Raw genomic sequence first — 26,716 nt, 5'->3', positions numbered from 1 at the left:
CCGGGCCAGGCCCCGCCCCCAGGGAGGCCTCGGCCCCGCCCCCGGAGGGCCCGGCCCCGCCCGCGGACAGCCCGCGTCGCTCGCCCCCGCCGCCTCCCGGCTGCGGCGCACCGAGGCAGCCGAGGCCGGGTCCGACCCGCTCGCGCCGCGTGTCTCCCGGGGCCGGACCGGTCCTCGCGGCCCCGCCGCCCTCCCGCGTCACGTCGGCGGCCCGGGTCTCCGGACTGCGGGTCAGAGCCCTGGGAAGCGCGGGCGTCGGGGGCGTGCGGGCCTTTATTCATCGCGCAGGGGCGGGTGGACAGGACGCGCCTTCACTCGGCGTAGGTGGCGTCGTCGTTGCTGTCGCTGTAGGCGGAGGACGAGAGCTCCTCGCGCGGGGTGCAGGCCGGGCACCGGCGCCGCACGTCGTCCCAGCACGGCCGGCAGTACAGGGCCGCGCAGTCCGGCGTCGGGCACACGTAGGCCTCGGGCGTCTCGGGCGCCTGGCACACGACGCAGCGGCGGCGCAGCCAGCGGCGCACGAGCGGGCAGCGGCGGTGCAGGACGTCGGTCAGGCGGGGGCGCTGCCGGGAGGCGCGGAGAGAGGGCTGCGAGGGCGCCGCACGCCGGCCGGTGCCCGCCTGCCGGGGCGGTCGTGCCGAGCGCGGCCCTCCCCCGCTCGGGAATGAAGACTCGGGGCGCAGCTCCCACTGCCCGCCAGCCGCCACCTGTCCTTTCCCATCAGCCGCCTTATCTGGCCGTCCCAGTGGGCCGAGAAGGGAGCAGGGCGCCCGCCACGATCCCTGCCGCGTTCTCCCCTTGAGGGGCGGGACAGCGGCCGGTGAGTTCCCAGGCGCGCAGAGAGCAAGCAGCCAACCTGCCTGGCTCTGGTCCCCGCATTCCAGATCGCAGGTCTGGTTCACCGTGCTCCCACCCTCTCGCCCCGCAATCACCAGGAATTCCCCTCTGCAGGCCACCTTATCAGGGCGGCCTTCGCTCTGGAAACCGCAGAGGAGGCCCCCTGCAAAGGCAGAAGGCCTGGCCTTGGCCTGCAGAACCGTCCACGCTCTGGTCCCCTCCAGCCTCTGCTCGGACTTGCCCCAGCTCGAGCCTGGCCGCTCCTGCGCCAGCCTCTCAGACTAACCCTGGCCTTTGACATTCGCTCTGGGCTCTGAGTCTTCGCACATTCTATTCCCTTAGCTTGGGACAGATGCCCTTCTCATTGTCACCCCCTGCCGAAAGCCGGCTGACTTCACGACCTGTCATGGCATCACGGCTACCTGTTCATAGGCCTTTAGCCTTTATGTGCTGTGGGCTGGGGGATCTAGGCCCTGGAGGGAAAGTCAGGCAAAGCTGGTCTCTCACTTTTACGGGCTCTGCCGGGCTGACTAAGAATGGCTGCGGTTCTTTTCTTTCTTTTTCTTTATTTCTTCTTCCTTTTTTTTTTTTTTTTTAATTAATGTTGGGTCCTGCACTAAGAAAGGGTAAATAAATGAGCTCACTCAAACAGTAACCCCGTGGGACAGGCATTGTTATCATCCTTTCTTTTTCAAATGAGAAAACGTGCTCGCAGAGGCTGTTACTTGCCCAGGGTGACATGATGACAACTGGCCTGTGCATGGAACTTGCTAGATGCCTGCTCCATGGGCCCGAGACTCGCTCAGCCCTTACTACAACCAGACAGAGTAGCAGCTCACTCTGGGCTACAGAAGGGAAAAACCAAGGCCCAGCATTTAGCAAGTACTCCAGATCTCAGTTGTCATGGCGATAAAGAAGGGAGCCAGGATTGAAACCCAGGCCCTCTGGCGCCAGCGGCCCGCAGCCCCTGCCACACTGTCGCTGATCACTGCACAGGTCTCACACATCTGTCCGAGCTCCCTGACCTTCAGAGGGGAACACTGGACCATGGCCAAGGTCACCCAGCATAATGAGGAAGTGTGGACTGGAACCCAGTTCTTCTGGCTCTGTGCTTTCTCCTTATCCCACGTGGCCCTTCTTGACACCTCCTGGAACACACCCCCAGCCCACCAGTTTCCCCACCTCCCCCAGAGACACTCAGTAGAACCTGTGGCTTGCCTTCAGTCCCTTGCTTCTGATGGAGCCCCCTTGCTTTCTTTTACCCAGACCTCAAATCGGATTCCCCTTTTCTGCCTGCTTCCTCACGGCCCACTGAGTGTCTCGGGCTGGGCCGAATGCTGGGGGACAGAGGTGGACTCAGCCCTGACCCCTGGGAGCTGGATGACCAGGGCCCTTGGCACCTCTCCCGTCAGAACTCACTGGGCTCCGTCGGCCTAGGGCCCTGCGGCTGGATGGACTGAGGGGAGAGGCCCCTGCCGCGGGGTCCTCACCATCCCAGGAGCCACGGGAAGGAGGCCTGCACTTACCGGAGCCTTCTGCTCTCGTGCCCGCCTCAGGATGGCAGCCCTCCTCAGCTGCGTAAACGCTGCCCTCTTCCTTAGGAGCTCGTTGTAGAGGAACAGGACCCGCTTCTTCTCCCGCTGAGGCCGGGAGAGGGGGTCAGGGACAGGACAGTGCACCCTGCAGACTGGAGTGGGGGTGGGGGGGCTGGATGCAGGCCTGAGGGTGTCGGGGAGAGGGTACCTTGGGGAAGTAGAAGGCGGCAATGACCCTCCGGAGCCGGTAGGCGAAGGCTTGGAGCAGGCAGAGACACAGCAGCAGGCCGATGGGGAGCGCCGCTCTCACGTAAGCCCAGGCGTCCAGGCTCAGGGGCTGGGGCAGGCAGGCTGGGGCAGGGCGGGCCTGTCAGGGCTCCGCGGGCCTGCGTCCTCTTCCCTGCAGAGCTGCCCCCTCCAGCCCATAGCTACCAGACTCCTGAGGCTAGTAGCCCAACATGGCACAGATGCGGGAGAAAATTCTGTTGGACAGCGTGGTTCCGGGGCTCTGGCACCCTCTGTCGCCAAGGCCCCAGGTCCTCCAGCCATCGGACCCCAAGCTGTCACCTTCTAGCAACTCGGGGTCCACCTGATGTTTCCTGCTCTGAGGGCCCCCTCTTGGCACGCCTCGGAAAGAGCCTGATGCCCGCCCACAGCTCCTCTAACCCGGACTCTGGACGTTGCTCACGCATGTTGTTCGACTCCATCACTGTCTCCGAGGACGTGTTCAGGGCTCCGATGGTCTTCCGAAGCAGCCGGGCCAGCATGGAGTGCCCCCCCGACTTTCACCTCCAGTTTGTGGCTGCCTAAGGCCGTGGGGGGGCAGTCAGGAGACGGTTGCAGTTTAGGAGGCTGGGGCAGGACGAGGACAGGGTGTTGGGGGGGTTTCCCTCCGTTCGCTGAGCGCTAACCCCTCCCTGTTGCACATATAAAGGAGGCTTGGAAACTGAGGCCGGCAGGCCTGAGACCGGACCCCGCACGGGGCTGGAAGAGATGGCAGCCTGGGGGGCGGGGCATGGGCGAGGGCTCACTGCGGAAGGAGTACTGCAGGAAGGAGTGGTGGCGGATGGTGTCGAAGATGGAGTAGAGGGCCCAGTCCAGGCCACACAGCAGCAGCAGCAGCAGCAGAACAGGCACCATCTCCACGAGCTCCCTCGCCTGCCCGAGGAGCCGTGGGTCTGAGCTGGGCAGCGCTGCCCGCCCTGCCCTGGCCCTCTCCGGGACCTGTGCCCTCTGCCGCGGCTGGAGCCCCCGGGCCCACCCCCATGGCCTCCTCACCAGGTTTCTCATTTCTGAGGCCTGCACGGAGGGATCGCAGGGGAAGATGACAGTTTTCTCCTCGGCTTTGCGGAGTGGTAGCAGCGTCCGTTTGCCCTGGTAAAATGTCCAGCTGGTGGGGGACACCGGGGCCCCTCCCCTCGGCCCTCTGCCCTCCTGGAGCATGAAGCCACAGAGGACACGCAGCAGGGCACCCTTGGCCGGGGCTGGGCCCCCCTCACCAGCTGCTTCCTGCGCTCGTCGATCTGGCAGAAGTAGGTGCTAATGTAGATGTTGTCAAAGCGAATGTCGCGGTTGTAACTGTCCATGTAGGAGAAGGACCTGTGTGCGAGGATGTCTCTGTGTCATCCAGCCTGTCCTCGCCCACCCCCCACTGCGGGCTTCCTGGATGCTGGGGCGTTCCCCAGACCACCCAGCCTGCACTGAATGCTGCGTCTGTCCCAGGTGGAGACAGCGGGCCGTCTGGGGCAGGGCGGGCGCCCACACAGGTGAGGAGACACGGGTGAAAAGGCCGGGGGGGCGGGTCACATGCCTGGCCGGGAAGGGAGGGGTCTCAGGCATGGATCTCGAGCAGAGGAAACAGCAGGAGCAAAGGCACAGAGAGGTGGGAAGGCCCTCAAGGCTGCAGAGCCACCAGCCGTCACGCCTGACTCCCACATCCGCCTCTCGCCTGAGCCGGCAGAACATCTCCTGGGGGTCACTTCAAGCAAAACGCATGCCCCCACCTGCATTTCCCCTCTCCCCAACACACCCTTAGGGTGTCTTATGTTTTGTACACAAGTGCCCCTCTGTGCACACCCAAGTCCAAGTCCCATGTAGCGCTTTGGTTTGCTAAGGAAACATGCTAATTCTCGGAGATGTGTTTAAAACCGTTACCCTAAATAAGCCCCGTCAACTATGCAAGCTAAGTTTCAGGGGTTCCGAGGCCCTGTAAAAACCCGTGGGGAGGGCTCAGGCGGAGGGAGCGGTCCCCTGCAGGCCAGCCCGTGAGCGCCCCCGTGTGGGGAGACCGGCCCCGCCCTGCCTGGCCCTGCCCTCTGGCCAGCTCTGCCCCCCCCTCCCCGCCAGGTGGAAAGCCGGGAAGCGGATTCGGTGCCTCCTTCCTTCCCTCCCGGAGCTGGCCCCAGAGACCTGCTGCACCTTTCCCCTTCCTGCCTCCGTCTCAGGCCGGCTTCCTGTGGTGCCCCTCGCAGCCGCCGGGCGCTCTAACCCCTGACCCACCTGAGCCTCCGGGCCTCCAGCCTGCAGGGACTGCCCGCCCAGTCCTTCAGCCCAGCTTCTGCCCTCCACATCCCACAGAAGCCTTGGTCTCCACCCAAGAGAACAGTCTTCCTCGCCTTGACCTTGGCTCCCCACTGGCAGCCTTTTGAAACCCCCCTATGGCTCTTGCAGGGGCCTGTCCTCAGCTCCCGCCACTGTTCCAGGAGCCCCGCCCTCGCACGGCCCTCTGACCCACCACAGGGTGCCCTGTGGGCGCCCCTCTGGCCTCCATTAGACCACCAGCGTCTTGAGGGTGGGAGGAAGGCGCCTTCACTCCGTCTTCCCACGGGGCCCTCGGCATACACCAAACTGCGCTCTTACCTGCCCCATTGAAGGGGCAGATGGGGCCGGAGCCCCCTGTGGCCGCCCTTACCCAGCCCCTGCCTGCCTCAGGCATATGGGGGTGGGGACAGGAAACAGAGGGTCCAGAGGTCATCGGGGAAACAGAATGAGGCCTGGGACAGCCCAGCTGGACGCCCCACTGGGTGGGGTTGAGGACTTTGGTCCAAATGGAAGGAAAGTAGCTGCCACCAAGGCAGGCGGCCGAAAGTGAAAGCAGGGTGGGGCGACAGAGACGGACAGGGTTGGGCGTTAGAGACGGGCAGGGTCAGAACCAAGGGGAACACGGTGGGCAGCGCTGTCAGAGGGCAGTCAGCGCTGGGACAGAGGCCGAGGGAGGCGGATCAATGAAGACTGGCCCCCTTTCCAGGTGGCGGAGTGCGGGCCAGCGTCCCCCGTGCCGGGCCCGCCCTGGGGGGAAGGGGCTTTGGGCCAGGCGGGCTCACGCGTGCAGGACCAGCAGGAAGGTGCAGGAGAAGAGCACATGCAGCAGCCCCAGTGTCCACTGCAGCCGGGCCTCCTGCTGGCGGACGTAGTCCCGCAGCTCGGTGCTCACGTGCTCCCAGCTGGTGTTGGCGCCCACCACCGCGGCCTGCTTCTCCTCCTGGGGGGGGGGTGGGCACAGGAGCGGACACAGCCCTCCTTGACGTCTCTGCCCTGGCATCCCGCTCGTGACCCCCAGCTCTTCCCAGGACTTTCGGGACCCCCCGTGTGGAGGAGACGCAGCGGGCTGGGTGCGGCCCCCTCCTCCCCGTGGTCCTGCTCCCCTGCGCCCATCCGGGCTGACACCCTCTCTGGCCAGGCTGTCCCTCGGGTCTCAGAGGCAGGTCCCTGCCCACCCAGGTTCAGCACAGCACCCTCTCCCCGTCCCCCAGCACCAGCACATTCCTTCCTCGTGCCCCTCCGTCCTCCCTGCGCCCTGTCACCTGCTCTCCGCAGGCCTGTGCCCTCCTCCCTTCTCCCTCGCTCCATCCCAGCCCGGGGAACTCCCCCGCCCCCCCCCCCCCCCCCTTGAGCTCAATAGTGGCTGAGAAGTCCCCGTCCAGGTCATGAACAGACTGGTTGAGAGAGTCGTAGGTCTGCCCGAAGTTGCCCTCCACGGGGATTCGGCGGCGACACCAAAACTCCGTCACTACCGGGGGTGGCGGGGGCAGGTCAGGGGCCTGCGCCCGCCTCTTGCCCCCCAGGGCCTGAGGACCCCCATCTGCCCTGGCTGCCTCTCCACCCCTCTCCACACTCTGTGAGTCCCGCATCCTGGGCACAAGGCCTGACTTCCCCTCGTCTCGCTCGTCGGCGTGTAACCGTGTAACCGTGTAACCGTGTAAGCACGCCGACTGTGAACACCGATAGCAACAGGCACAGGGAGGCGCAGCTCGGGTCCTGTATTCCTCCCTCACACCTCGGAGCCCCCTCATAGGCTAACGTTAGGCCCGTCTTCCAGGCAGAGAGGCAGAAGCAGAGGTCGCTGGGAATGTCCCCCGCGCGGCCCCGTGGCTGCCCCCCAGGCTCGCCTGCACCCCCCAGTGTCCCCGAGGACTCAGCTCCCGCGCCACGTGCCCGCCCTCCCACCGCCCCGCCGACCCTTGGCGATGCTGCAGAAGAACTTGAACTTCATAGGCAGGCAGAGCAGGTCCCGGAACAGCGGGACCCAGATGCGCCGCACACACTGCTGGTGCTTCCGGTCAAACCAGCGGTGGCAGCTGGCAATGGCCTGGTCCACCACGTCTGCGGAAAGGCACGGGCAGGTGAGGTCCCCGCAGTGGCCTGCCTGGAGCCCCGTCCCCGTCACGCCCGTCACGCCCTCCCCCACGCCCCCCCCCATGCCCCTCACAGGAGCAGCGCAGCTTGGTCTTGAGCTCATACATCTTCTGGGTGGACAGTGCGCGCCGCCGGGGAGAAAGGGCTCGCTGGCTCGCCCCCCTGCGGGCCATGGGGTCGGAGCCCGGCGCATCCTCGGGCACAAACCCCGCGTCACTCTTCACCTGGGCATCCAGCTCCTCGAAGGACTTGGAGATGTTCTGAGTCCCGGCTCGCAGTGCATTTTTGCTGCCCTGGGGTTGGGGGGTGAGGACAGGGAGGTCGTTGCGGCTGCAGAGGAAGGAGCCTTTCCTGCCCCTTTGGCCAAACTCTGGGCTCTTCCCTCAGGCCCAGGCGGAGCCCAGGCCCTAGACAGCCTCTCACCTCATGATCCACTGTTCAGTCTTGGGGACAGCCCCCTACCGCCTTTCCCTGTGACCAGTGGCCTCTGCTCTGCCCCCCAACCCAGCTCCTTCACCAGCCTCCGTCTCAGATCCCCGCTAGCTACAGAAGTTTCCCCAAGCCCTGGGGCTTCACATGAACCTCCCAGACCACTATGCCATCTCAGGATCCCCAGTCCCAGTGTCCCCAGTGTCACCTGACTCCCCAGCTCCTCGACACTCCAATTCTCCCACGCCCGCAGCCTCCAGGCCTCCACAGCCCCATTCCGCAATCCCCGGGGCCTCCAGGCTTCCTGAGTGCTCAAGGCCACGGCCCCCGGTTTCCTGACATTCTAGTTCAGCTACCCAGAGTGCCGCCTACCCAGGTGTTTGGAAATGGGGGGTGCAGTTCCCATGACCGGGGGTGGGGGCTTTCCCCGCTGTCTAGTGCCCAGGGCACAACCTGCAATGTTTGAGGACAGCCATGCCGGCCCCCCGGGGCAGAGGGGCCCGGCCCTGCCCACACGGGGGGTCCTGACCATCAGGTCCTTGAACACTGCACGCAGCGGGGCCGTGGAGATGCGCCAGGCCGCCCGGGTGTTGTTGACCTGCAGCTCCACAGTGCAGCCCAGAGACGCGACCACCTCATTGAGGTTGTAGCGCAGGTTGGCCACGGGTCCTGGCAGGAAGATGCCCTCGTGGGTCTCCCTCTGGAGCTAGTCGCTCTCCAGAGGCCCCCACTCTGTGTGCAGTGGGTGACCGCCTTCTATAACCGTACCAGGGGGCCCCGAAGCCTGGGAGAGGGCAGCCGGCTCATCACTGGGTTGTTTTTCCCCGTGTAAGCCGAGGAGGCCCAGAGACGTGGAGGAACTCTCTCAGAGGCACACAGCTGCCATCGGGCCCCCACTCATTCCCCTTCACCCACCTGGGTCTCGCCGGGTGGCCCGCCCAGACCCTTGCTTCAGTCACACACTATCCCCAGGGACACACACTCACCCTCGTAGATGGCCGCCAAGGCGTACCCCAGCACGAAGAGCCGGCCCTCTTTGCCCAGCATCTTGGGCACTAACAGGAGGCTGGCACAGCGGATGTGAGGGGAGGTCCCCCAGCCCACAGCTCCCAAGCCTGTCGGGAGAGACCAGCAGGTGGCAAGGGGGAGTGAGGGTGCGGGCTGACCCACCAGGCTGAGCACGGCACCCGCCCCCCAGGTTCTTTCCAGAGCCTTCTCGACGCTGGGCACTGGCTCTGATCGCCCTTGGAGGCCGCTCAGTCATGTAAACAGCCCTTTCCCAAGCTCAGTTGCACGGCGGCTTGGGAGGGGCGTGGAGGGACACCAGAGGTCCAAGAGCCATGGCCAGTGACCGAGGGTGGAGTGTGTGTGTGTGTGTGCGGGAAGGGGACTCTTCCCTCTTCGGTACGCTGGATTCACACACTATCCAGGTGCTGAGGGGGCAGGGAGTGCCAGAGAAAGTCCTGGAAACCGTCACTCGTGCTCACAGCTGCCTCCCTGTTCCCATGCTCTGACCCCATCCCAATCACTATCTCCATCTCTAATTTTGGCCTTAATCATGGACCTCCTGGTGGTGTTAACAGCTTCACAGGTGTCTCCCTGTGGTCCCCGCAAGGAGACAGAGAGCTCCGTGGAGCTCAGAATTCAGGGAGAGAGACAGCAAGTTAACAGATGACTATGGCCCCGAGTGCTAAGTGCGCAAGGGAGGTGCTTCTCCAGGGCTGCGGGGGCACGGCAGGAGCCGGCGTTTCTGTGGGGAGTGTGGGCCTGGGAAGGCCGGACACAGCGGCTGACAGGTCGGCTAGGGCTGGAAGACGAGTGACGTGTAGTTAGGAGGCAGGACAGCGTTCCAGGCCAGAGGGACAGCAGAGCTGGGCAGGGAACCCAGCGGCTTCCTGTGGGATGGAGCGCCGGCCATCGTCGGAGCCAAGTCCCCCGCTTCTTCCCTCCGTCTCCCCAGCCCCTGTGGGGTCCCCGTCACCATTCGCGGGGCCTAACCGGTCCCCTGCCTCCCCTCTGTATTTGGGTTTTCACAAGGTGGCCAGAGTGGTCTTGTACACACGGCCTCTGACCTTGTCCCTTCTCTGCTTCAAACCAGCTATGGACTTTCCACCAGAGGTGGGGTCCAGTCTGAGCTCCCTTAGCGGGGTCCACAGACGCCCTTGATGGGGCCCCTGCCAGCTTAGGGCTGCTCAGCCCATGGCCTGCCCGTCCCCCCCCCCCCCCCCGCCCCAGGCCTCGGGCCAGCCCTAGAACAGGCCAAGGTCATCCTGCCTCTGCCCAAAGTGCGGCTCCTCACCTGGCTGGCCTCACCTGCAGCTCCTCACCTGGCTGGCCTCACCTGGTCACACAGGTTTGCTGGGAGCTCTGTCTGCTGCCGCCCGCCCGAGTGTCTGCCCTCTTCCTGGCTAACACAACTTGAGTTTGCTTCAAGGCCAGCCACCTGTCCCTGCCCCAGCCCCTGGGGGGAAATCGGGATCTTCTCACCCAATCATGTGATAATAGGACATCAAAAGGGGTTTGTTTCGTGGTCTTGGCCTTCTGTCCAAGGATTCAAGCTAAGGGAGTTGGCAAGTCGTTGCCCTGGTTCTACAGAGAGCTCCAGGGGTCTGCAGGAGCCCTCTCTGGGCTCACCAGCAGGGCGAAACTCATCTCTGGCCCTCTACCAACCAGTATATACAAAGACAAGGCCAGAAATTAGAATTTTCTAGGACGCCTTGGGGGCTCAGTTGGATAAGCAACCTCCTTTGGCTCAGGTCATGGTCCTGGAGTTCCAGGATCGAGTCCCGCATCCGGCTCCCTGTTCAGCGAGGAGTCCGCTTCTCCCTCTGACCCTCCCCCTTCTCGTTCTCTCTCTCTCTCTCAAATAAATAAATTAAAAAACAAAACAAAACAAAAAGAAATCAGTATTTTCTAGAAGGGAAGAAGTTGGAGTAGGCAGACATAGCGGGGGGGGTGGTCTGAGGAGGGGATGGGGGTTCACTTCCAGGCCGAGTGAGAGCCTCACGGGACCCCAGAGAGACGGGGCGGAGGGGAAGGTGGCTCCCCTGTGTGGCCATGTGAGCTCAGCGTGGAAGGTGAGGCCGGGTTGGCGCTGGCAGTGCCTCTGGGGAGGGTGGGGGACATGCCCCGGGAGCCTTACTTGCTTCTCAGCCTGGCAGGGGAGGGGGCAGCGGCAAGGTGCCTGCTTTCCTACTTTGGCAGGGCACGGATGGAGGACTTTCTCGGGGACGGGTGGGCCTTTTGGAGGGCAGCGGGCCTCCTGCCATCAGGGAGCTCCTCCCCTCCTAGGGCAGCCCGTTTGTAAGCGGCGGAAGCTAGGTGAGGTCAGCCGGACAGAACTACTCTCAGCAGGAGGCTGGACCTCGGAGGGCCTCACAGAGCTCCTGGAGACACCATGGAAGGGCCCGGAGGCCCCGGGTGGGATGGCTTGCCACCCAGAGGCAGTGGGGCTCTCCCAGTACCAACGACTTCAGGCTTCCGGCCCTCTCCCTCTAATTCCTTCTGACAGCAGAAGAACCGGAAGGGGAAGGAAGCAGGGAAAGGAGGACAGGGCGGCTGTGCCCCCTTCACTGGGGGACCCCCCAACCCCCAGCAGTTGGGGGCCTGGGGGCAAGGGCGCTGGGAGGGAAGGCACTGGAGAGGGCATCGAGGTGAGATTTGGGTATAGCCTGGGTTGGACCTTTCCAACCCTAGAAACAGTCGCACTCGCGGAAGCAGGACAGGATCTCGTATTGAAAATAGGCAGCAAGTGAAGGGTCGGTGGGAGAGGTCCTCCCCGGGGGCCTGGTGTGGTCCTGTGGCTGCCCACACAGGTCGGTTTCCGGGGTGAGCGGGCGAGGGCCCTACCGGGCAGCCTGGAACAGGCAGCACGGGGAAGCTGGCTGGGGGGACGGGAACATTTTCCTCCTTCTTAAAGGAGACATAAAGAAGGAATGTTCTGGTCTTCCAGCATCGATGGATGAAGATGAGATGCCTGGACTTGAGGCCGCCCCTGCGTGACCTGAAGACGAGCGGCCACCAAGCCAAACAGGGAGGGAAACTGGGTCCTTGGGGATGGACGGAGGGGCTGAATTATCCAAAGTCCAAAGACTGCTCGGCCTTGAGAGTGGTTGTTGCGGGAGACAACCGGTTTTCTCTGTGGCTAATCCACCTGCACAAGGCCCCCACCCCAGTGTCACCTCCAAGAAGCCTTCCCTGACTACCAGCCCCTTCCCCACGGTGCAGCTTCCTCTCATCATGCGTCCTCGTCATCATCAGAAATGCTCCTGCTCCCTTCTCGTCCTTCCTACCTCACTCTCTCCACTGGGGGCCCCTCAACCTTGGGCCCTTTAGAAGCTGCTAAGGGGGCCCCCGAGAGGGCTGAATGAGTGAATGAAGGTGTGAATGAATGAATGAATGAATGAACAGAATTAATTGGGAGGAGCAAGAAACAAGGTCATCGAGGTTGGGAGCCATGGGGCATCCTGTGGGGAACATGGAGTCCTTCCGGTTGGGGAGGCCCCTAGGGGACAAGGACCAGTCGGGTTTCTTCCATAGACTGGGGCCTCTTCTCCCTGGATCTCCCCTCAAAGCCCAAGAGGAGGCTGGGGCTGGGAGGGTCACTCGGTGCACAAGAAACAAGATCAGATCTGTTCCTGGGCCAGGACTCCCCAGGCCTGCCCCACAGGCCTCTCGAGGGTCCCCGTCCTTAGCCAGCACTCACCCACCACACCGTACAACGCCACCATCTTCTGACCCTCGTAGATGTCCATGGGGTTCACCAGGAGCTGAAACAGACCTGAGGGTGCGGGGTCAAGCTGACGATCGGGAGGTGGGTCCCTGCCCCCAGGGCTCTGCCCACACTCACCCATGGCCAGGAGCCCTCCGGTGCTTGCGCCCAGCAGGAAGGCGGCAACGGGAAACGTGCGGGGCTGTCGCTGCAGGAAACGGCTGCAGGGGACAGGCAGCCCCCAGCTCAGGAGTTTCTGCACCGCTGGTGGGGGGATGGGGGCAAACACACTGGGGCCAACAGCCCGCTCTTCTGGGTGGGATGCGCTTCATTGGGGTCAGGGGCCTACGGGGGGAGAGGCTGGGGGAGACCTGGGTGGGCGGGGTGGGAGGGGGGGGGCATCCTGAAGTAGGATGGGGGACCCTGGGGAGGCAGGGCAGATGTGAGGGAGAGAAGAGGAAGGGGCTTGGCTGGAGGGGAGCACTGGGCGATAGCCGGAGACCCACAGTGGGGGGAGGCATGGGGGCCCAAGGGGACAGAGGATGAGACGCCCTGAGGGGTTAAGCGTTGCTGGGAAAGGACGGACTCACTGGTGTGGGGGAGCTTCCTTCTTTCCCCCTTTGCTCCATTCTGGAGAAGTGTGATGGCCATGAGTCAGCTTGGGGAACCCTCCCTTGTCCCACAAATGTCCTCAAGGTGGCCTTGGGCGCAGAGGTTCCCTTCTATCCCCCTTGCTGTCCGCGTAGCCGGGGTGAGGTCTGTGTCTTCTGCTCACTCTGCTCTGAGACTTGGAGAAGAAGATTAGAGACCTGTGTCCCCGTCTCCAGTCCTGGAGCCGGTCAGGCTCTCTGAGACACAATACAAGCTTCCAGAACCTGAGAATGTGGCGAGGGATTCCAGGGCCCCGGAAGGGCCACAGAACCTGGCGGGCATCTCCTGGAGACAGGCCGGCATTGGGTCTCAGCAGTCATGCCCAGACTCTCGAAGGACCATGTGCTCCCCTTGGGGATGGAGGAGCCAAGCGTGGCGCGGGCCGTGGTCCGCAGCTTGGGGGGGGTTTAGCCTGGGCATGTCCCTGGCCACAGCCTATGGGCTCCTGCAGCTGCTAGTGGAAGGACACGGCCCATGGGGCTGCCTGGTGGGCACCCTCACTCTGGCTGCCTTCCTCAGCCTGGGCATGGGGTTCTCGCGCCAGGTCCGGGTCACAGTCCTCCTGCTGCTGCCCCAGGCCTTCTCCAGGGAGTGCGGGGTGGGGGGCGGGGGGGGGCAGGGGGGATTTTAGGGGGGGGGGGGAGGCGGTTTAAGGTAAATCTTCCGGAGGCTTCTGTGAGAGACCGTGCGTGAAGCCGGGGCCCTGGGCCCATGGAGCCGTCTCCCCCAGGGCAGGGCCGGACGCTGCTGCTGGTGGCGGCCTTCGGGCTGGTGCTGCAGGGACCCTGCGCCAACACACTGCGTAACTTCACCCAAGCCAGCGAGGCCGTGGCCTGCGGGGCCGAGCTGGCCTTGAACCAGACCGCCCAGGCGTTGGAGCAGGCCAGGCAGCCCCTTGTCAGTAAGGCCCCCTGGGCCCGTGGCTGCGCGTTCTGTGGTCCCGCTCCGTCCCCTGTGGCTGCTGGACCCCTCCCCCTGGCTCCCTGGCCCGCTGCATCTCCCCACACCCTGGGGGGCAGCCTCCTCTCCACTCTGCTCCCCACCCCCCCCCCCCCTTGCAGCGGGCAGAACCGGCCCCCCAGTGCCTCCGCCCCTGCCTCCCCCAGGTGCCCTGAACAAGATTAAAGCCATTGCCCAGAAGGCCAAAGAGGTGGCTGACCGGGTCCGCAAGTTCTTCCGGTCCATCATGGACGGCGTGAAGCACGTGGGTCAGCACAGTCAGCATGGCTGGGGGGTTTTTAGAGGGTGGGGCTCAAAGTTCACCCTGTCTCCTCACCCGTGCCCACGTCACGGCCCGGGCCCCTCCTGGGTGCTGACTGGCCCCCGCCGGATACGGCACAGCCAGGCCCCTGACTGCGGTCCCGCTCTGGGTGCTGCCCCGGGGTCCTCGAGTCCCAGCCAAGGGGCCGAGGGGCTCCGGGCCTGGGGACCAGCCCCGCCGCTGTCCCCAGCTAGGGTCCTGCGCAACGTGTGGTACTGGCTCCTGCACATCGGCGACGTGTGCAACGCCGAGCTGGGCAACCCCTACCTCAAGTGTGCGCGGGTCTTCGACGACGCCAAGGACCGCTGCATGCACGTTGTCCCCTGGGCCTACCACCTGTGCTACGTGCTCATGCCCTTCAAGCTCGCGCTGTGTGGCCTGGCCAGTGGTGAGGGCTGGCGAGCGCCTGCGGGGCAGGGCCAGTGAGCAGGGCGTCCGATGGCTGGGCTGGGCCCACGCTGGGGCCGCTGGGGGCCCTGGGGGCGCTGGGAGAAGCCGGTTTGGAGCCGGTGCGGAGGTCAGCAGCAAGAGCGAGAGGCCAGAGGACCCGGACGCGGGAAAGCCATGCCTCCGCCTCCCCTGACGCTCGGTCTCTGGGTCCCAGTGGTGCAGGTGTTCTGCGTTATCCCCAAGTACATCCAGCCCTTCTTGCGCAAGACCCTTGGCACCCGTGAGTGGCCCCCTCCCAGCCCTGCTGGGGGGTTGCTCCTGGGGACTCTCCCCTCTCCAGGCCAGCCGTGCTCCCAGTCCCCAGTGAGAATGCAGGAGGGAGGAAAGGTGCCAGGAAGGGATGCGGGGAAGTGGGAGGCCCAGCCTGGGGTGGCGTCTCAGCCAACACTGGGCTCAAGCAGGGAGAGGACCAGGGCTTCCTGCTCCCCGCTCCCCGGTCCTCCCAGCCCAGGGCAGGGCACTGAGGTGGGCGGTCACAGAGAGGGGCCGTGGGGTCAGGCCCCTGGTGGGGACAGCATGGACCGCGGGGGCTTCTCCTCTCCTCCTCGGGGTGGGGGGATCCCGGCTGGTCTGCAAGCTGAGCCAGGCCCTGCCCCCACTAACTCTCCTGGCTTCCGGCTCCCCTGCACCTGCTGGCCCCAGCTGTGAGGAACCTAATTAACCGGGTGCGTCAGGAGTTCGAGTTCAACGTGACGGCCGCCCACCACTTCTCCGTGGACCTCAACGCCTCTCGGAGCCTGTCACAGGTGGCCCTGGACCTCCATGAAGCCGTTAGCCTGAAGCTGCACCGTGTCCGAGAGGCCCTGGCCCTGATGGGCTACACCACGCCTCTGCTGCTTTCACTCCTCTACCTCCAGTGAGGGGGGGAGCCCAGCTGGGGGCTTGGGCTGCGAGGGGCGCCTCCACGGCCTCCGGGGAGGCTGGAGCCTGGGGGTCGAGGGACGTGGGATGGGTGTGGGCTGGGGAGCTGAGGGGCCTCCCATTTACCCCGCCAGAGCTCTGTTCTACCGGTACTGTTACTTGAACTGGGTCAGTTATGACAACGTGTACATCACCAGTCGGTTCCTACGCATGGAGGCCATCCGCTCTGAGGCGGGGCTGCCCACGGTGCTGCCCCTCAGCGCCCATGAGGCCAGACGCTACATCCAGCCTAGTGAGGGCCCCAAGATTGGAGACCGAGACCCAGGGGGACACCAGGGCCTCCCCTTCACCCCAGCCCTGACCCTGGGCTCTGTGCACAGCCCTGTCTCTGGGGAGCCCTCGGTCCCAAAGGGGGAAGGAGGATGCCTCCCGGCACCCAGACACCCAGACATAGAGGGAAGGGCAGAGGAAGCTTCCGGGGGCCCTGGACATCCCGACAGAGGGAAGTGTAGGTGGGGAGGGGCTGCCAGCTAAGGGAAGGGGGGCTTTGGGGGTGAGGCCGGAAGTATGAACCTGCCAATATGGAGAGGAAGCCTGGGGGGCTGGGGCTGGGTTGCCCAGGAGGGAGGGTTCCTCCAGCCTCAGAGCCCCTCCCACCCTTGTCCGGGGACCATCCCAGCTTACACACCAGATGGGCAAACAGGCCCTGGCTCGGAATGGGGCGCACTCTGCAGGGAGACTAGGCAGTGCCTCCTGACGGCCCTCCCCGCAGGTTCCATCTTCCTGTCCGGGTGGGAGCAGATGTTCTACACCCTGGCCATCCTCAGCCTCGCCCGGCACCTCCTCCTCGTGCTGGCCCTGGTCTTCCTGGACTACGCTGTCTTCTGGGTACTCGACCTGGCCCGGTACCAGTTGCAGGGGGAGATCGTGGCCCGCAGTGAGTGCCCGGGCCTCCCGCTGCGGTCCCCTTGGTCGGCGTCCCCCCAGCTTCCTGGGTCCCGGGGATTGCCTGGAGGTCCCTAGGTCACTGTCACTCATCAGCCCCGATCCTGCCCCCGCCAGCCCTCCTCTCCGCCTGGGACCCCTGCCTCCGCATCCTGGGTCCACCAGACAGAGTAGTGGGAAGCACAGGACCTGGAGTCGGGGAGCCTGCCCCCTGCGGCGGTGACTTGGGCCGTCCCCGAACCCCCAGAGCTTCAGTCGTCTCTTCGGAGCTGGGATGCTGGGCGCAGCCCCTGGGTCGCTTGAAGGGGCCCAGGACGCCCTGTGTGGGAGGGCCCGGCAGGCAGTGGTGATGAACACACGGGGGTCACAGGGTGTCATGACTCTCATCCCGTGCACAGAGGCCGGTGGCAGTTAGAAAGTGCCCAACACAGTCACCGGCGCACTCAGCCTGGCGCCCGCCACCGCTGGACACGCGGCACATTAGCAAGTGCTTGAAAGCGAACGCTTCTGGGCCATCGTGGGGACAGGGGACGGACTCATGGAACATCGAGGCCTCTCAAAGAGGCTCCTGGGGGCCAAGGGCTTGGTGGGGCTCTGGGGCAGCAGAGGCCCCTGGCTGGGGGGTGGGGCCGCGAGCCGCCCTGTCCCACCACCCGCCCCCTGGCACCGGCCCTCACAGAGTGCGCTGTGCCAGGCCCTGTGTTAGTGTCCATAACCGTGGAAGGCACTGGCTACACTGGGAGGATTTACCGGGACCTGGTGTCGGCGTTCGACGTCTTGCAGCAAAGCAACATCAGCATCTTGTCCCGGCACTGCCTCCTGAGGCCCTCGGAGCCAGATGCCACCGGGTACATCGTCATCGGTACTGACCTTGGCCGTGAGGGCACGGGGTGGGGAGGGAACAGGCGTGGCAGAGGGCGTGAGGGCAGGGGGGGCCGGCGGCCCACAACCCGCAGATGTGGCTCTTGGCCCTGCTGCCCCCCAGGCATTCTGTACGGCCTGAGTTTCTTCGTCACGCTGTTCGGCAGCTACGTCAGCAGGCTGCGGCGGGCCATCTGCGCCTCCTACTACCCCTCCCGGGAGCAGGTGAGCAGCCATGGCCACGGCCGCCGCCCCCCTGCCCGCTGGGAGCCCGCGGCCGTCTGTCTTGGTTTTGGGGAGCTTCGACTCCTCGATGGCGCCGGTCCTCTCTCCTCTGGCTGAAGTCCCGCTAAGCACATGACCTGGACGGCGGGTCTCCAGGCCCCAGGGGTGCTGAGAGCAGGGGTGCCTCTTGGGGGGGCGTCGGCTGAGAAGGAGTTTGTCGTCCCCAGAGTGTGGTGAAGGGCATGGCGGCCGGGGTCCGCGCTGGCATGTTGAGGCGTGAGTGGAAACCCAGCGGTTGGGCGCTCGCTCGCCAATCAGTCCCGGAGCATGCGGCGGAGCCCTCCCCACCCCGTGCCAGGATGAAGCCGACCCCGCCTGGAGCTCGCGGTCTCAAGGCCAGACGGGCTTTTAACCAGATATTACAAGGAAGAAGTGTTTTTGTGCGGGAATAAAGAAAGTGCTATGAACACCCAGAGGACAGACTAGGTCACCCCACCTAGGGGAGCCCAGGGGCTTCCCAAAGGAAGGGGTGTCGGAGCCTAGCCTAGACGGATTCATAGGCGTGGACAGAAGGCAAAGGAAGGGAGTGGGGATGGGGGCAGAAGGCATTCCAGGTAGATGAGACGGGATCAAGGCAGATCCCAGCCCCGATCTCCCCTCCACCAGGAGAGGATCTCCTACCTCTACAACCTACTTCTGAGCCACCGAACGAGTCTGCCGGCGACCGTGCACCGAGCATCGAGACGGCGGGCGGCTGACCAGGGCCACGCAAGTGTCCTCCAGAAGCTGTCCAGGCGGTGGGCCCACTGTCCTCCCTTGCAGAAGTGGGGCAAGAGGGGACAGAAAAAGAGCCAGAGGTCACAGTGGGTCCCTGTCCTCCTTGAGTCCCCGAGGTTTGGCTGCAGAGGGTGCCTGTTCACTGTGATCCGTGTGCGAACAGGGAGACAGGGATGAGAATTCTGGGCAGTGGGCAGTGGGGGGAGGAGGCGGGCAGGACACAGAGGTTGCTGCTACAGGGGGTGGAGGTCAGGCTGCGGGGAGGCCTGCCCCAGCTGGAGGGCAGTGTTGGGTATGGAGTGGGCTGGCGCGTCAGCGTCTGGGACTCCTCCCCAGGTGCTCCTTTCTGGGCCCCGTGCTCAGCCACTTCTGGCCACTCCAGGATTATTGCCTGGGCTGTGGGCAGCCCCACGACCCCGAGGACACGGAGAACTTTGTGTCCTGCAGCACCCCGGGCTGCCGAGGTGAGACCCCGGGATGGACCTCTCTCTGTGGGGACTCCCCACGGTCGTGTGTGACAATTGGCTATGGTCCTTCCTCTGTGGACTTCTGGAACTCACCCTTTGGGCCCCTCCCTTCGTGACCACATGTTCTTGTCTACAGAGAACCATGAGAAGCTCATTTCCCCCATGTTTGCCTTAATTCTGTTGGTGGTAACCACTGGTTCGCAAGTGGCATTGCAGCGGGTCCCTGGCTTGTCCCTCTGTGAGGACAGTCCCCGCAGGGCTGGAGGCGAGGGGAGCTTGGTGGCGGGGTGGGTGGACTAGCTCAGCCACCTTTCCTGCCCTCCTGGTGTTTGCAGGTCTCTTCTGCCCCACCTGCTTCCGCCTCCTGGACAACACCTGCTCCGTGTGTGCAGCGCCCCTCTCCCAGCAGGGGGGCCTGGACCTGGAGCTGTGAGTCTCCGGGGGATGCGGTGGCTGCAGTCCTGTCCCTGGGGGCGGTGGGAGCTGCCGCCTGATGGGAGACTTTCGCAGGGACTCCAGTGACGAGGAGGGCCCCCGGCTCTGGCTGGCCGCCGCTCGGAGGAAGGACCCCGAGCAGGAGCGTTTCCTGCGGCACCAGCTGCAGGAGGCCCTGGGCAGGACCCTTGCTTCGGAGTCCAGCTCCGAGGTCAGGTGAGCAGAAAGCAGGACCTGGGGCCTGGGAGGCCTGAGCCGTCTGCCATGTGTGCGGTGGGCTCCTGGGGTGCGTGGCCCTGTGCTAGGGCTGGAGACAGGTGAAGGGCTCGTGGCGGAGTTGGGGGGGGGGCACCTGTCCAGCTTGTCCTGAACGAGCCTATGGAGCGGTGGGGAGTGATAGTGGGCCGGTGTCCCTGTCCAGGAGAGCAGCAGGCCAGGTCAGGCAGGGGACAGAACGGCCAGGTTGGGATGGGGTTGAATTAATGAGGGCTTCAGGGAGAAAGTGGAAAAAGAGTGGGTTCGGGGGTAACCTGGGTGTCCGCTGGGCCAAGAGGCAGAGAAGAGCATGGGGGGCGAGGAGCCTGGGGGGAGCCTGGAGAATGGGAGATGTTTGAGAGGCTGTGTTTGTCTGTCACTTGAGTCAGGGGGCGCTGAGATGAGCTGGGAAGTCAAGGGGCAGAGAGCTGGCTGAGTGCCCTAGTGGCCGTGGGAAGATCCCAGGAAATGGCCCCGTACATTCCTGGCTGTCCTCTAAGACACGAGCTGAGAAGGCAGTGGGAAGCCAGGGCGGCCTCAGGACGGAGGTGCTGAGGATGGGGGGCTCTTGGGACGGCGTGGTGCCGGCTGAGCAGAAGGACAGGCTCTGGGGAAAGAGGAGGGCTCTGGTGGGGAGCTCTGGGCTGTCTGTAGGGAAGCCGGCCGCCCAGGGGCCGCTACGAAAGGTCTGGGGTCTGGGCCTGTGGCGCCAGGCTTGAGTTATTACAGTGGGGAAGGAGGGTGAGGGCAGGACAGGAGAGGCGAAGGGGAACGGGCAGACCCTGAGGGGCTCAGGCACAAACCAAGCGGGGGAGAGGCTGGAGCAGGTGGGAGCCCAGCATAATCATGCTGAGACAGGGGCGAGGCGGCGGCGTGGCGGAGAGGTCACTGGAGTGGCTGTGGGGACATTTCTCGTGGTCCCGAGCAAGCCCAAGCCAGAGCAGACTGTAACGGGCCATAGGCCAGTAGGTAGAGAAGACCCAGAAAGGAAGCGGTGCGCGGCCTGGTGTCAGAGCCAGAGATGCTCGGTGTCCCTGCGGACGTCACTGCGGAGTTGAACAAGGAAGCTCATCGGGGAAGAGCGGGGAGTCCGCGCCCCGCACAGCGGCAGAGCGGGCTGAGGGGCCGGCGCGAAGGGATGTGGGGCTGCCCAGGAAGAGGGAGAGCTGGGCCCTTCGGAGGTGAAGGAGGGCTCCTGAGGGACGGGGTCCGGGCCAGGTGGCGCGGCGGCCTCGGGAGAGCGGCGTCCCCTGAGCGGAGTCCGTGCCCTCCAGGCCGCTAGCCTTGCCGTTTCCTGCAGGCTCAGAGGGCAGGGAGCGCTGCTGAGAGAGCCAGGAAGGGGCTGGGAGTGGACGGTTGCAAGGGCCGGGTCTAGGGGGCAAAAACTCCTGCCCTGGGAGTGTGGGCAGCAGCGGGCTCGGGGGCCTCAAAGGCGCAGACGCCGCCCGCGTGGCACAGCCGGACTGAAGTCCAGGGTGCTGGGTGACGTGGCTTTCTTCGAGACCAGGACCCGAGGGCTGGAGGCTCTTTTTGGGTGGATCAGGGGAAGGACACTGGGGAGAGAACGGGGGTGTCTTCAGGAAGCATGTGATAGGACTGGCCTTGGGGTAGAAAAGGGACTGACTCCCCAGGGAAGTCCAAGGTCCCTGTCTCACTGAGGTGTGAGAGCAGGAGGGACACAGAATGGGTCATGGTCAGGGAAAGTTCTGGGATAAATCCAGAGGTGGCCAAGGTTGGGGGGTTGTTCCAGTAGGAGCAGGGACAGAGGCCTCTGTGGCCATGAGGTCAAGGACTGGAAGGCTAGAGAGGCGGGGGGTGTCCCCAGGGAGGAGGGTGGGGGCCACATAAGCACTTGGTCTGGTCTTGGCCCCCTGGGTGGGTGCAGCAGATGTCTGGGGAGATAGCTGTGGCCCCGGGGGGCAGGTGCCACTGGCAGGACCCCTGCAATATCCCATGTACCAGCAGGTTTGAGAAAGACGAGCAGCCTTCATTTGGGAGGCGTACAAATCGCAGTGGGCACGGGCTGGTGGGACGGGGTGGGGGAACGGTAAGCTGAGGGGCTGGGGAGGAAGTGAAGCTTTATTTTCAGAGGTTCCTGGGGGCTCACTGAACTTAAAAGCGGGGTGGTGGGGATGGGGGAAGCTTGATCCCTGACCATGTAGGTGTACCACCAAGATCACTACTGGTTCTGTCCTTATTGGCCATGTGACCTTGGGCAAGGGATTGCCCACTGGTCCCTCAGCACCAGCCTAAAACTGGGGCTCTCGAGCCACAGGCTGAGATCCTGTGGGGACCGTGGGAGCAGCGGAGGCTGGTCTGGACAGGGCAGGAGTGCACCTGTGGAAGCGGCACCCCTGACTGCGCCACTCCCTTGCCCTCCTCACTAGTGACCTGGATGAGGAGAAGGGGCCTCGGCAGAGGACACACAGTTAGCAGCTCCTACCGGATGCCCAGTCTTTCAGGGTTCCCACCCTGCCTCTGCCCCTCCTCGACAGACGGCCTCCCAAACCCTCTGCCCCACAGCAGTCCCCCTCCAGCTCCAGAAGCCCGGCCTTTCCGTCTCTTTTCTCCCTCCCCTGATCCCTCCCACCTACCCCCAAAATGAAGGAACCAAAGGCAGACACAGGTGTGAGTCTTAAATTATTATTTCTTCCTGTCGTTTACACCCGAGGTGGGGGCAGGGGAAGAGGAGGGGAAGAGGAGGGGGGGAAATTGCCTCCCCCCCTAAGGCACTGAGTGGAGAAGCCGCAAGGGGGGAGGGGGGAGGTCACATTGTCCTCACTCTCTGGGGCTGGGCCCCAGGTCTCCCCCATCACCTGAAATGCTAAGATGAGGCCCAGGGCAACCCGACCTCCCCCAACCCCAATATATTACATCATCACTTTTTAAATAGATACAGGGACTGGTCCCGCTACCCCCTCCCTGTGACACCCCCTCACTCCTGGGGGTACCTGGGCAGCTGTGCAAATGGGCATGAGGGTGCAGGGGAGGAAGGGAGAGCACCGGGCCCCTTAACCTGCCCCTTTTAGGAAGGGGGAGGGGCCGCCAGGCCAGGGAGGGGAAATAGTGCAAGGCAGAGCCCAGGCCGCAACGGGGGGGGGGGGGCAGCACCCAGCAAGGGAGGGGGGCGGACACCCCCTCCAGCAGAATCGGGTAGTTAAAAATCTGAAACTAGATTTCATCGAGACCGACAGAAGAGGCTATGTACAGACCCGGGCGGACTCCGTCCTAAGGGAACAGTGGGGGTCACTCTCCGCGACCCAGCGGGGCCCCGGCGGGCAAGGGACCCCCCCCCACCTCCAGCGCCTTCCCCCGCCGGCGCCCTCACCCCCGCCCGGGCGCCTGCGGCTCGCGGGAACGGCCGCCAGGGGGCGCCCGCCCGCGCGCTCCGCAGCCCGCAGCCCCTCAGCCCGTCCCGCAGCCCGCGCCGCGCCAGCCTGGGGGCGGCGTGAGTCAGGGGCGGCCCGGCGGCGGCTCCGGCTCGCACCTGGGCGGGAGGAGGAGAGGAGGCTGGGAGCCACCGGCCCGCCCTGCCCTCTGGCCCCGGGGAGGGAGCGGCGGGAACAAGACATTCCCTGCCCGGGGACGCGGGAGGGGAGGGCAGGGCCGGGGCGGAGAGCCGAGCGGAGCGGCCCCTCCCGCTGCCCCCAGGGGCGGGCGAGCCACTCAGGCCACCCCGCCCCCTGCTCCTCAGGACCCCGTGACTCAGCGCTCGGAGCCTGGCGGGGGTGGGGGGGGTAGGCGGGGGTGGGGGGGGTAGGTGCGGGTGGGGGCGCGAGGATGGCTCCTTCCTGCGGGCCCAATCCCCGAGGCTTTCCAGCCTCTACCTCGCTTCCCCCCACCCACCGTTCCTCGCCGCCCCCTTTGCATAATTCTCTGCCGGGGAAAGGGAACAGAAAGCAGGAAGGAGGGGGTCTCAGAAGGGGAGGGAGGGGCGGTCCTTCACCCCCGGAATCCGCCAAACCCCTGGGGGCATGGGGGCGGGGCGAGGCTTTGGTCCCAAGCCCCCCACCCCCTAGAAACCCGCATAGCCGAAGAGGGACCCCACAAATCAGAAATACATTATTGCTTCTACTCCCCAGGAGCGGCCGGGGACAGACAGGGCCCCACCGTTCACAACAAACAGCTGGAAATGGAGACGTACTATCGGGGATCACTCCTTAGGAGTTCACCCCAATCTGGGGAGCCCCCGACCCCAAAGCCTTCTCAGCTTGGAACTGGAATGAGGGCTCTGCGGCGACAGGGGCGGACTGCTGAAGCCAGGGAGGCCAGCGCCCGAACCCCAGCCCTGTCCAGCCCGCGTGCCCCCACTGCTTGGCATGGGCGCCCCGGCCACGTGCTGCTGGGGACGGCCACCGGCCCTCTTTAAGAGGACTCCATGGTACCTTCAGCCTTAGGCGTCCTGGGTGCCCCCTCCTCCTCCTCATCATCAGGGGGGCCCAGGGTGGAGACCGGGGGCCCAGGCGGGGCTGACTGCTCCCAGAACCGAGCCAGAGAGAGGTGGAAGGTGTCCAAGTGGCCATTGGAGAGGTCGAGGCCCGCGGTGGCCGGGGCGGCGGCGGAGGGGGGCGGGTAGTGCGGGGGCGCGTCGTCCTTGCGGCGCCGCCGGGTGCGCACCTCCAGGCAGTTCTGGCCCTTGAGGTGGCGCTGCAGGTGGTCCTCCTTGGCGAAAGCCTTGTGGCACAGGTGGCACTCGTAGGGCCGGTCCCCCGTGTGCAGGTGCATGTGGTTCTTGAGGTCATAGCTGTGCAGGAAGCGGGCTGGGCAGTGCGGGCAAGAGTAGGGGCGCTCTCCCGTGTGCTTCCGCATGTGGATCTTCAGCTTGTCGTTCCTGGTGGGCAAGGGGAGGGGTGCCGGTCAGGCCCGGGACCACCCCCCCCCCGCCCCCCCCCTCCCCGCAGGTGAGCAACGCCACCACCCCCTCCAGGGCTTCCAACCCCAAAGCTGTCCTGAGCCAAACCCACCTCCCTCACCTTTCTTTCTCCCGGCCTCCCAATCTGGGTGTCTCCAGTGGCTCTGGGGACCGCCACACCCCAGTCGTTCTGGGCAGGGACCCCCCTGCTGGGTCCCAGGCCCCCTAGTGCTCACCGGGTGAAGCGGACGCCGCAGACCTCACAGGCAAACGGCTTCTCCCCCGTGTGGGTCCTCATGTGGCGCGGCAGCTTGCCGGCCCCGTGGATGATCTTGTGGCAGACCGGGCACTCCTGCGGCATCTGGGAGCGGCGCTTGCGCACCAGCTTGTCCTGGCCATCCAGGCCTGGGGCCAGAGCGTCCTGGTGCAGCGAACTCAGGTAAGCCATCAGGTCGGGGTCAATGGTGTCCTCGTCCGAGCCCAGCTCCTCTGGGGACAGCGGGGGTCCCCCTCCCTGCGCCATCCCGTAGGCAGAAGGGTACACCAGCTCCTCTTCTTCCTCATCACCCTCATAGGGCTCGTAAGTCAGGGGCCCCTCGGGGGGTGAAGCAGTCCCCGCTGGAGGGCTGTAGCTGTCCCCCAGCCCGCTGCCTGTGCCGCTGCCCACTCTGCTCCCCGCCACCTCCTCCTCCTCATAGGTCGTGGGGTGGGCAGGTACCGTGGGTGCCTCGGGCACTAAGTGGTTTGCCCGGGCCCCCTTGGTCTGCAGGAAAGCTTTCCGGGGCTTGCGACTGCGGCGGGCCACTGGCCGTGGCGTGGGCGGGGGCGGGGGCGGGAGGGGCCCCTGGGGCGGTCTGTCTTCTCCGTTGGGAACTCCCGAGGAGGCCGTGGCCGTGGCCGTGGCGAAGGCCTCCAGGTACTGGCGGGCCCGCTCGCAGTCGTCCTCGTCGGGGCTGGGGGCCTCCAGCCCACTGCCCTGCAGGATCTCCATGCAGGCTGCGATGACACACGGGATCTCCAGCAGCCGGGCGGCCTGCAGCACGGCGGGCATGTTGGCGCTGCTGGTGGTCAGCGTGGCCGTGTAGGCGAACTCCAGCAGGGCACCCAGGGCCTCGGGCCCCACGAAGTCCAGTTCGCACACGCCGGCCCCGGCGGCCCCCACCGCCGCGCCACCGCCCCCTGCCCCTGCCACCGCACCGCCGCCCTCAGTGAAGAGCTTCTTGAAGTAATGGCTGCAGGCGGCCAGCACAGCCCGGTGGGTGCGGTACTCGAGGCCCTGTGTCCGGATGGTGAGGTCGCACAGGTGGCCCAGCTGCCGCTGCTCATTGAGGCAGCTCAGGAGCTCACTGCTGTGGTCCGGGAATGGGATCCCGATGAGGTCGTCCTCGGGGCTCCCCATCTTGTCCTGTGGGGTGGAGGACAGGGGCAGGTGAAAGGCGCTCGGCCGGCACTTCCTGTGCCGCAGACTGCCAGCTCGGCTCCCAAGTGCTTCAGACCCAGAAGCCTCCCTGGACTGAGAAGCAGTCCTCTCACAGACAGGGGACCCAAGGAGCAGACAGGGGAAGCGACTTTCCAACTTCTGAGGGGCAGAAGGCGGCGGGCCCACAGTCCCGTTCCCAGCTGCTCTGGCCACCCCGCCTGCTTCGCCTGCCCCACTCCCCCTGCCTTTGGAGGGAGCTCTGGGGTCCTGGCCCAGGCTTCATGAAGGACTCGGGGCTCAGTCACCTGAGAAGTGGGGTGACAGCCTCTGATGGCACTAGCGAGGCCAAGGACAGAGCTAAGATTCGCACTGTACCAAGGTCTGCTCCGGGCACTTCCCCCAAGTGACCCCACGAAGGTCCAGGGCTCCACGGAGGCTCTGCAAACTCGCCAGGCAGCTTCCCAGCACCTTCACCTTCACCCTCCTCCTCCTCCCCCCCCCCACCCCCTAAAAGTTCATCTCCCCTTTTAGATTTCACTGCCCCCCCCAGGCCAAAAGGGAAACACTGCTCCCAGCATCCCTCCCCCCACATCCTCCCCTCCCCCAGGGGGCCAAGGAGCAGCCACCCTTTGCTGGGGTGTCGAGGCCTGGCTCTGGTGCTTCCTGCCCCGCACAGATAAGCATCGTCCCCGCCCCCTCCCCCACTGCCAATAGGCCAAGTTCCAGTTCCACCCCTCCCCACCGCAGCTGCCACGGCACCTCTCCCTCCACACCTCTCCCTCCCCATCCATGGCCCTTTGGGAGAGTGGAGAGCGCCAGGCCCAGTGGGTTATCTTCTAGCAGAGGTGCTCCCCCCTCCAAGGGAGGCACTGCAGCACCCCAGCACCCCGAGGCTGGTGGGGGGACAGGAGGGCGGCAGGTGGGCCTGGCCTGGGAGTGAGGAGCGCTGCCTGAGTCCTGGGTTTGCGGCCAGGTTGCTGAATGACCTTGGGACAGTCCCTTCTGTTGGGTGTTTCCGGGGCTGTACAAGGAGCGGGTGGGAGCGGAGGTCCCAAGAGCTCAGCCCTTCGGGCCTGACACTGGGAGGGTAGGTCTGAAGCAAGTGGAGA

General features: G+C 65.3%; 3 protein-coding genes across 6 annotated transcripts in view; 1 reads left to right on the top strand and 2 right to left on the bottom strand.

Annotated features, from left to right (window-relative positions):
- Positions 1-218: 218 nt before the first annotated feature.
- Positions 219-12,843, bottom strand: DCST1 (DC-STAMP domain containing 1). Its single transcript, XM_032845203.1, is given in 17 exon segments — positions 219-563; positions 2,364-2,477; positions 2,581-2,723; positions 3,061-3,151; positions 3,153-3,178; positions 3,404-3,530; positions 3,651-3,746; positions 3,872-3,971; positions 5,696-5,855; positions 6,262-6,381; positions 6,831-6,974; positions 7,081-7,300; positions 7,966-8,105; positions 8,423-8,551; positions 12,142-12,216; positions 12,286-12,411; positions 12,738-12,843. Coding segments are annotated over 17 exon segments (2,124 nt in total). The 5' UTR covers positions 12,799-12,843; the 3' UTR covers positions 219-311.
- Positions 12,844-12,884: 41 nt separating this feature from the next.
- On the top strand, positions 12,885-21,926 carry DCST2 (DC-STAMP domain containing 2). The gene is given in 16 exon segments (XM_032845198.1): positions 12,885-13,197; positions 13,199-13,385; positions 13,529-13,699; positions 13,905-14,006; positions 14,250-14,447; positions 14,664-14,729; positions 15,152-15,365; positions 15,505-15,662; positions 16,143-16,307; positions 17,010-17,177; positions 17,301-17,401; positions 18,068-18,198; positions 18,515-18,642; positions 18,981-19,074; positions 19,156-19,296; positions 21,723-21,926. Coding segments are annotated over 16 exon segments (2,298 nt in total). The 5' UTR covers positions 12,885-13,116; the 3' UTR covers positions 21,916-21,926.
- Positions 21,927-23,105: 1,179 nt separating this feature from the next.
- ZBTB7B (zinc finger and BTB domain containing 7B) overlaps positions 23,106-26,716 on the bottom strand; it is a 14,041-nt gene continuing 10,430 nt past the window's right edge. For all 4 annotated transcript variants that reach the window (XM_032844997.1, XM_032844994.1, XM_032844995.1 and 1 more), the window contains 2 exons: positions 24,424-25,592; positions 23,106-24,166 (listed from right to left, as the gene is read on the bottom strand). In XM_032844997.1, coding sequence (XP_032700888.1) covers positions 23,701-24,166; positions 24,424-25,586 — 1,629 coding nt within the window. In that variant the 5' untranslated portion in view covers positions 25,587-25,592 and the 3' untranslated portion in view covers positions 23,106-23,700. The remainder of the gene's footprint in view (positions 24,167-24,423; positions 25,593-26,716) is intronic.

Source organism: Lontra canadensis, unplaced genomic scaffold, assembly GCF_010015895.1.
Source record: "Lontra canadensis isolate GAN:19392208 unplaced genomic scaffold, GSC_riverotter_1.0 scaffold160, whole genome shotgun sequence".
Taxonomy (NCBI): Eukaryota; Metazoa; Chordata; class Mammalia; order Carnivora; family Mustelidae; genus Lontra; species Lontra canadensis.
This window is presented reverse-complemented; position numbering and strand designations above follow the sequence as displayed.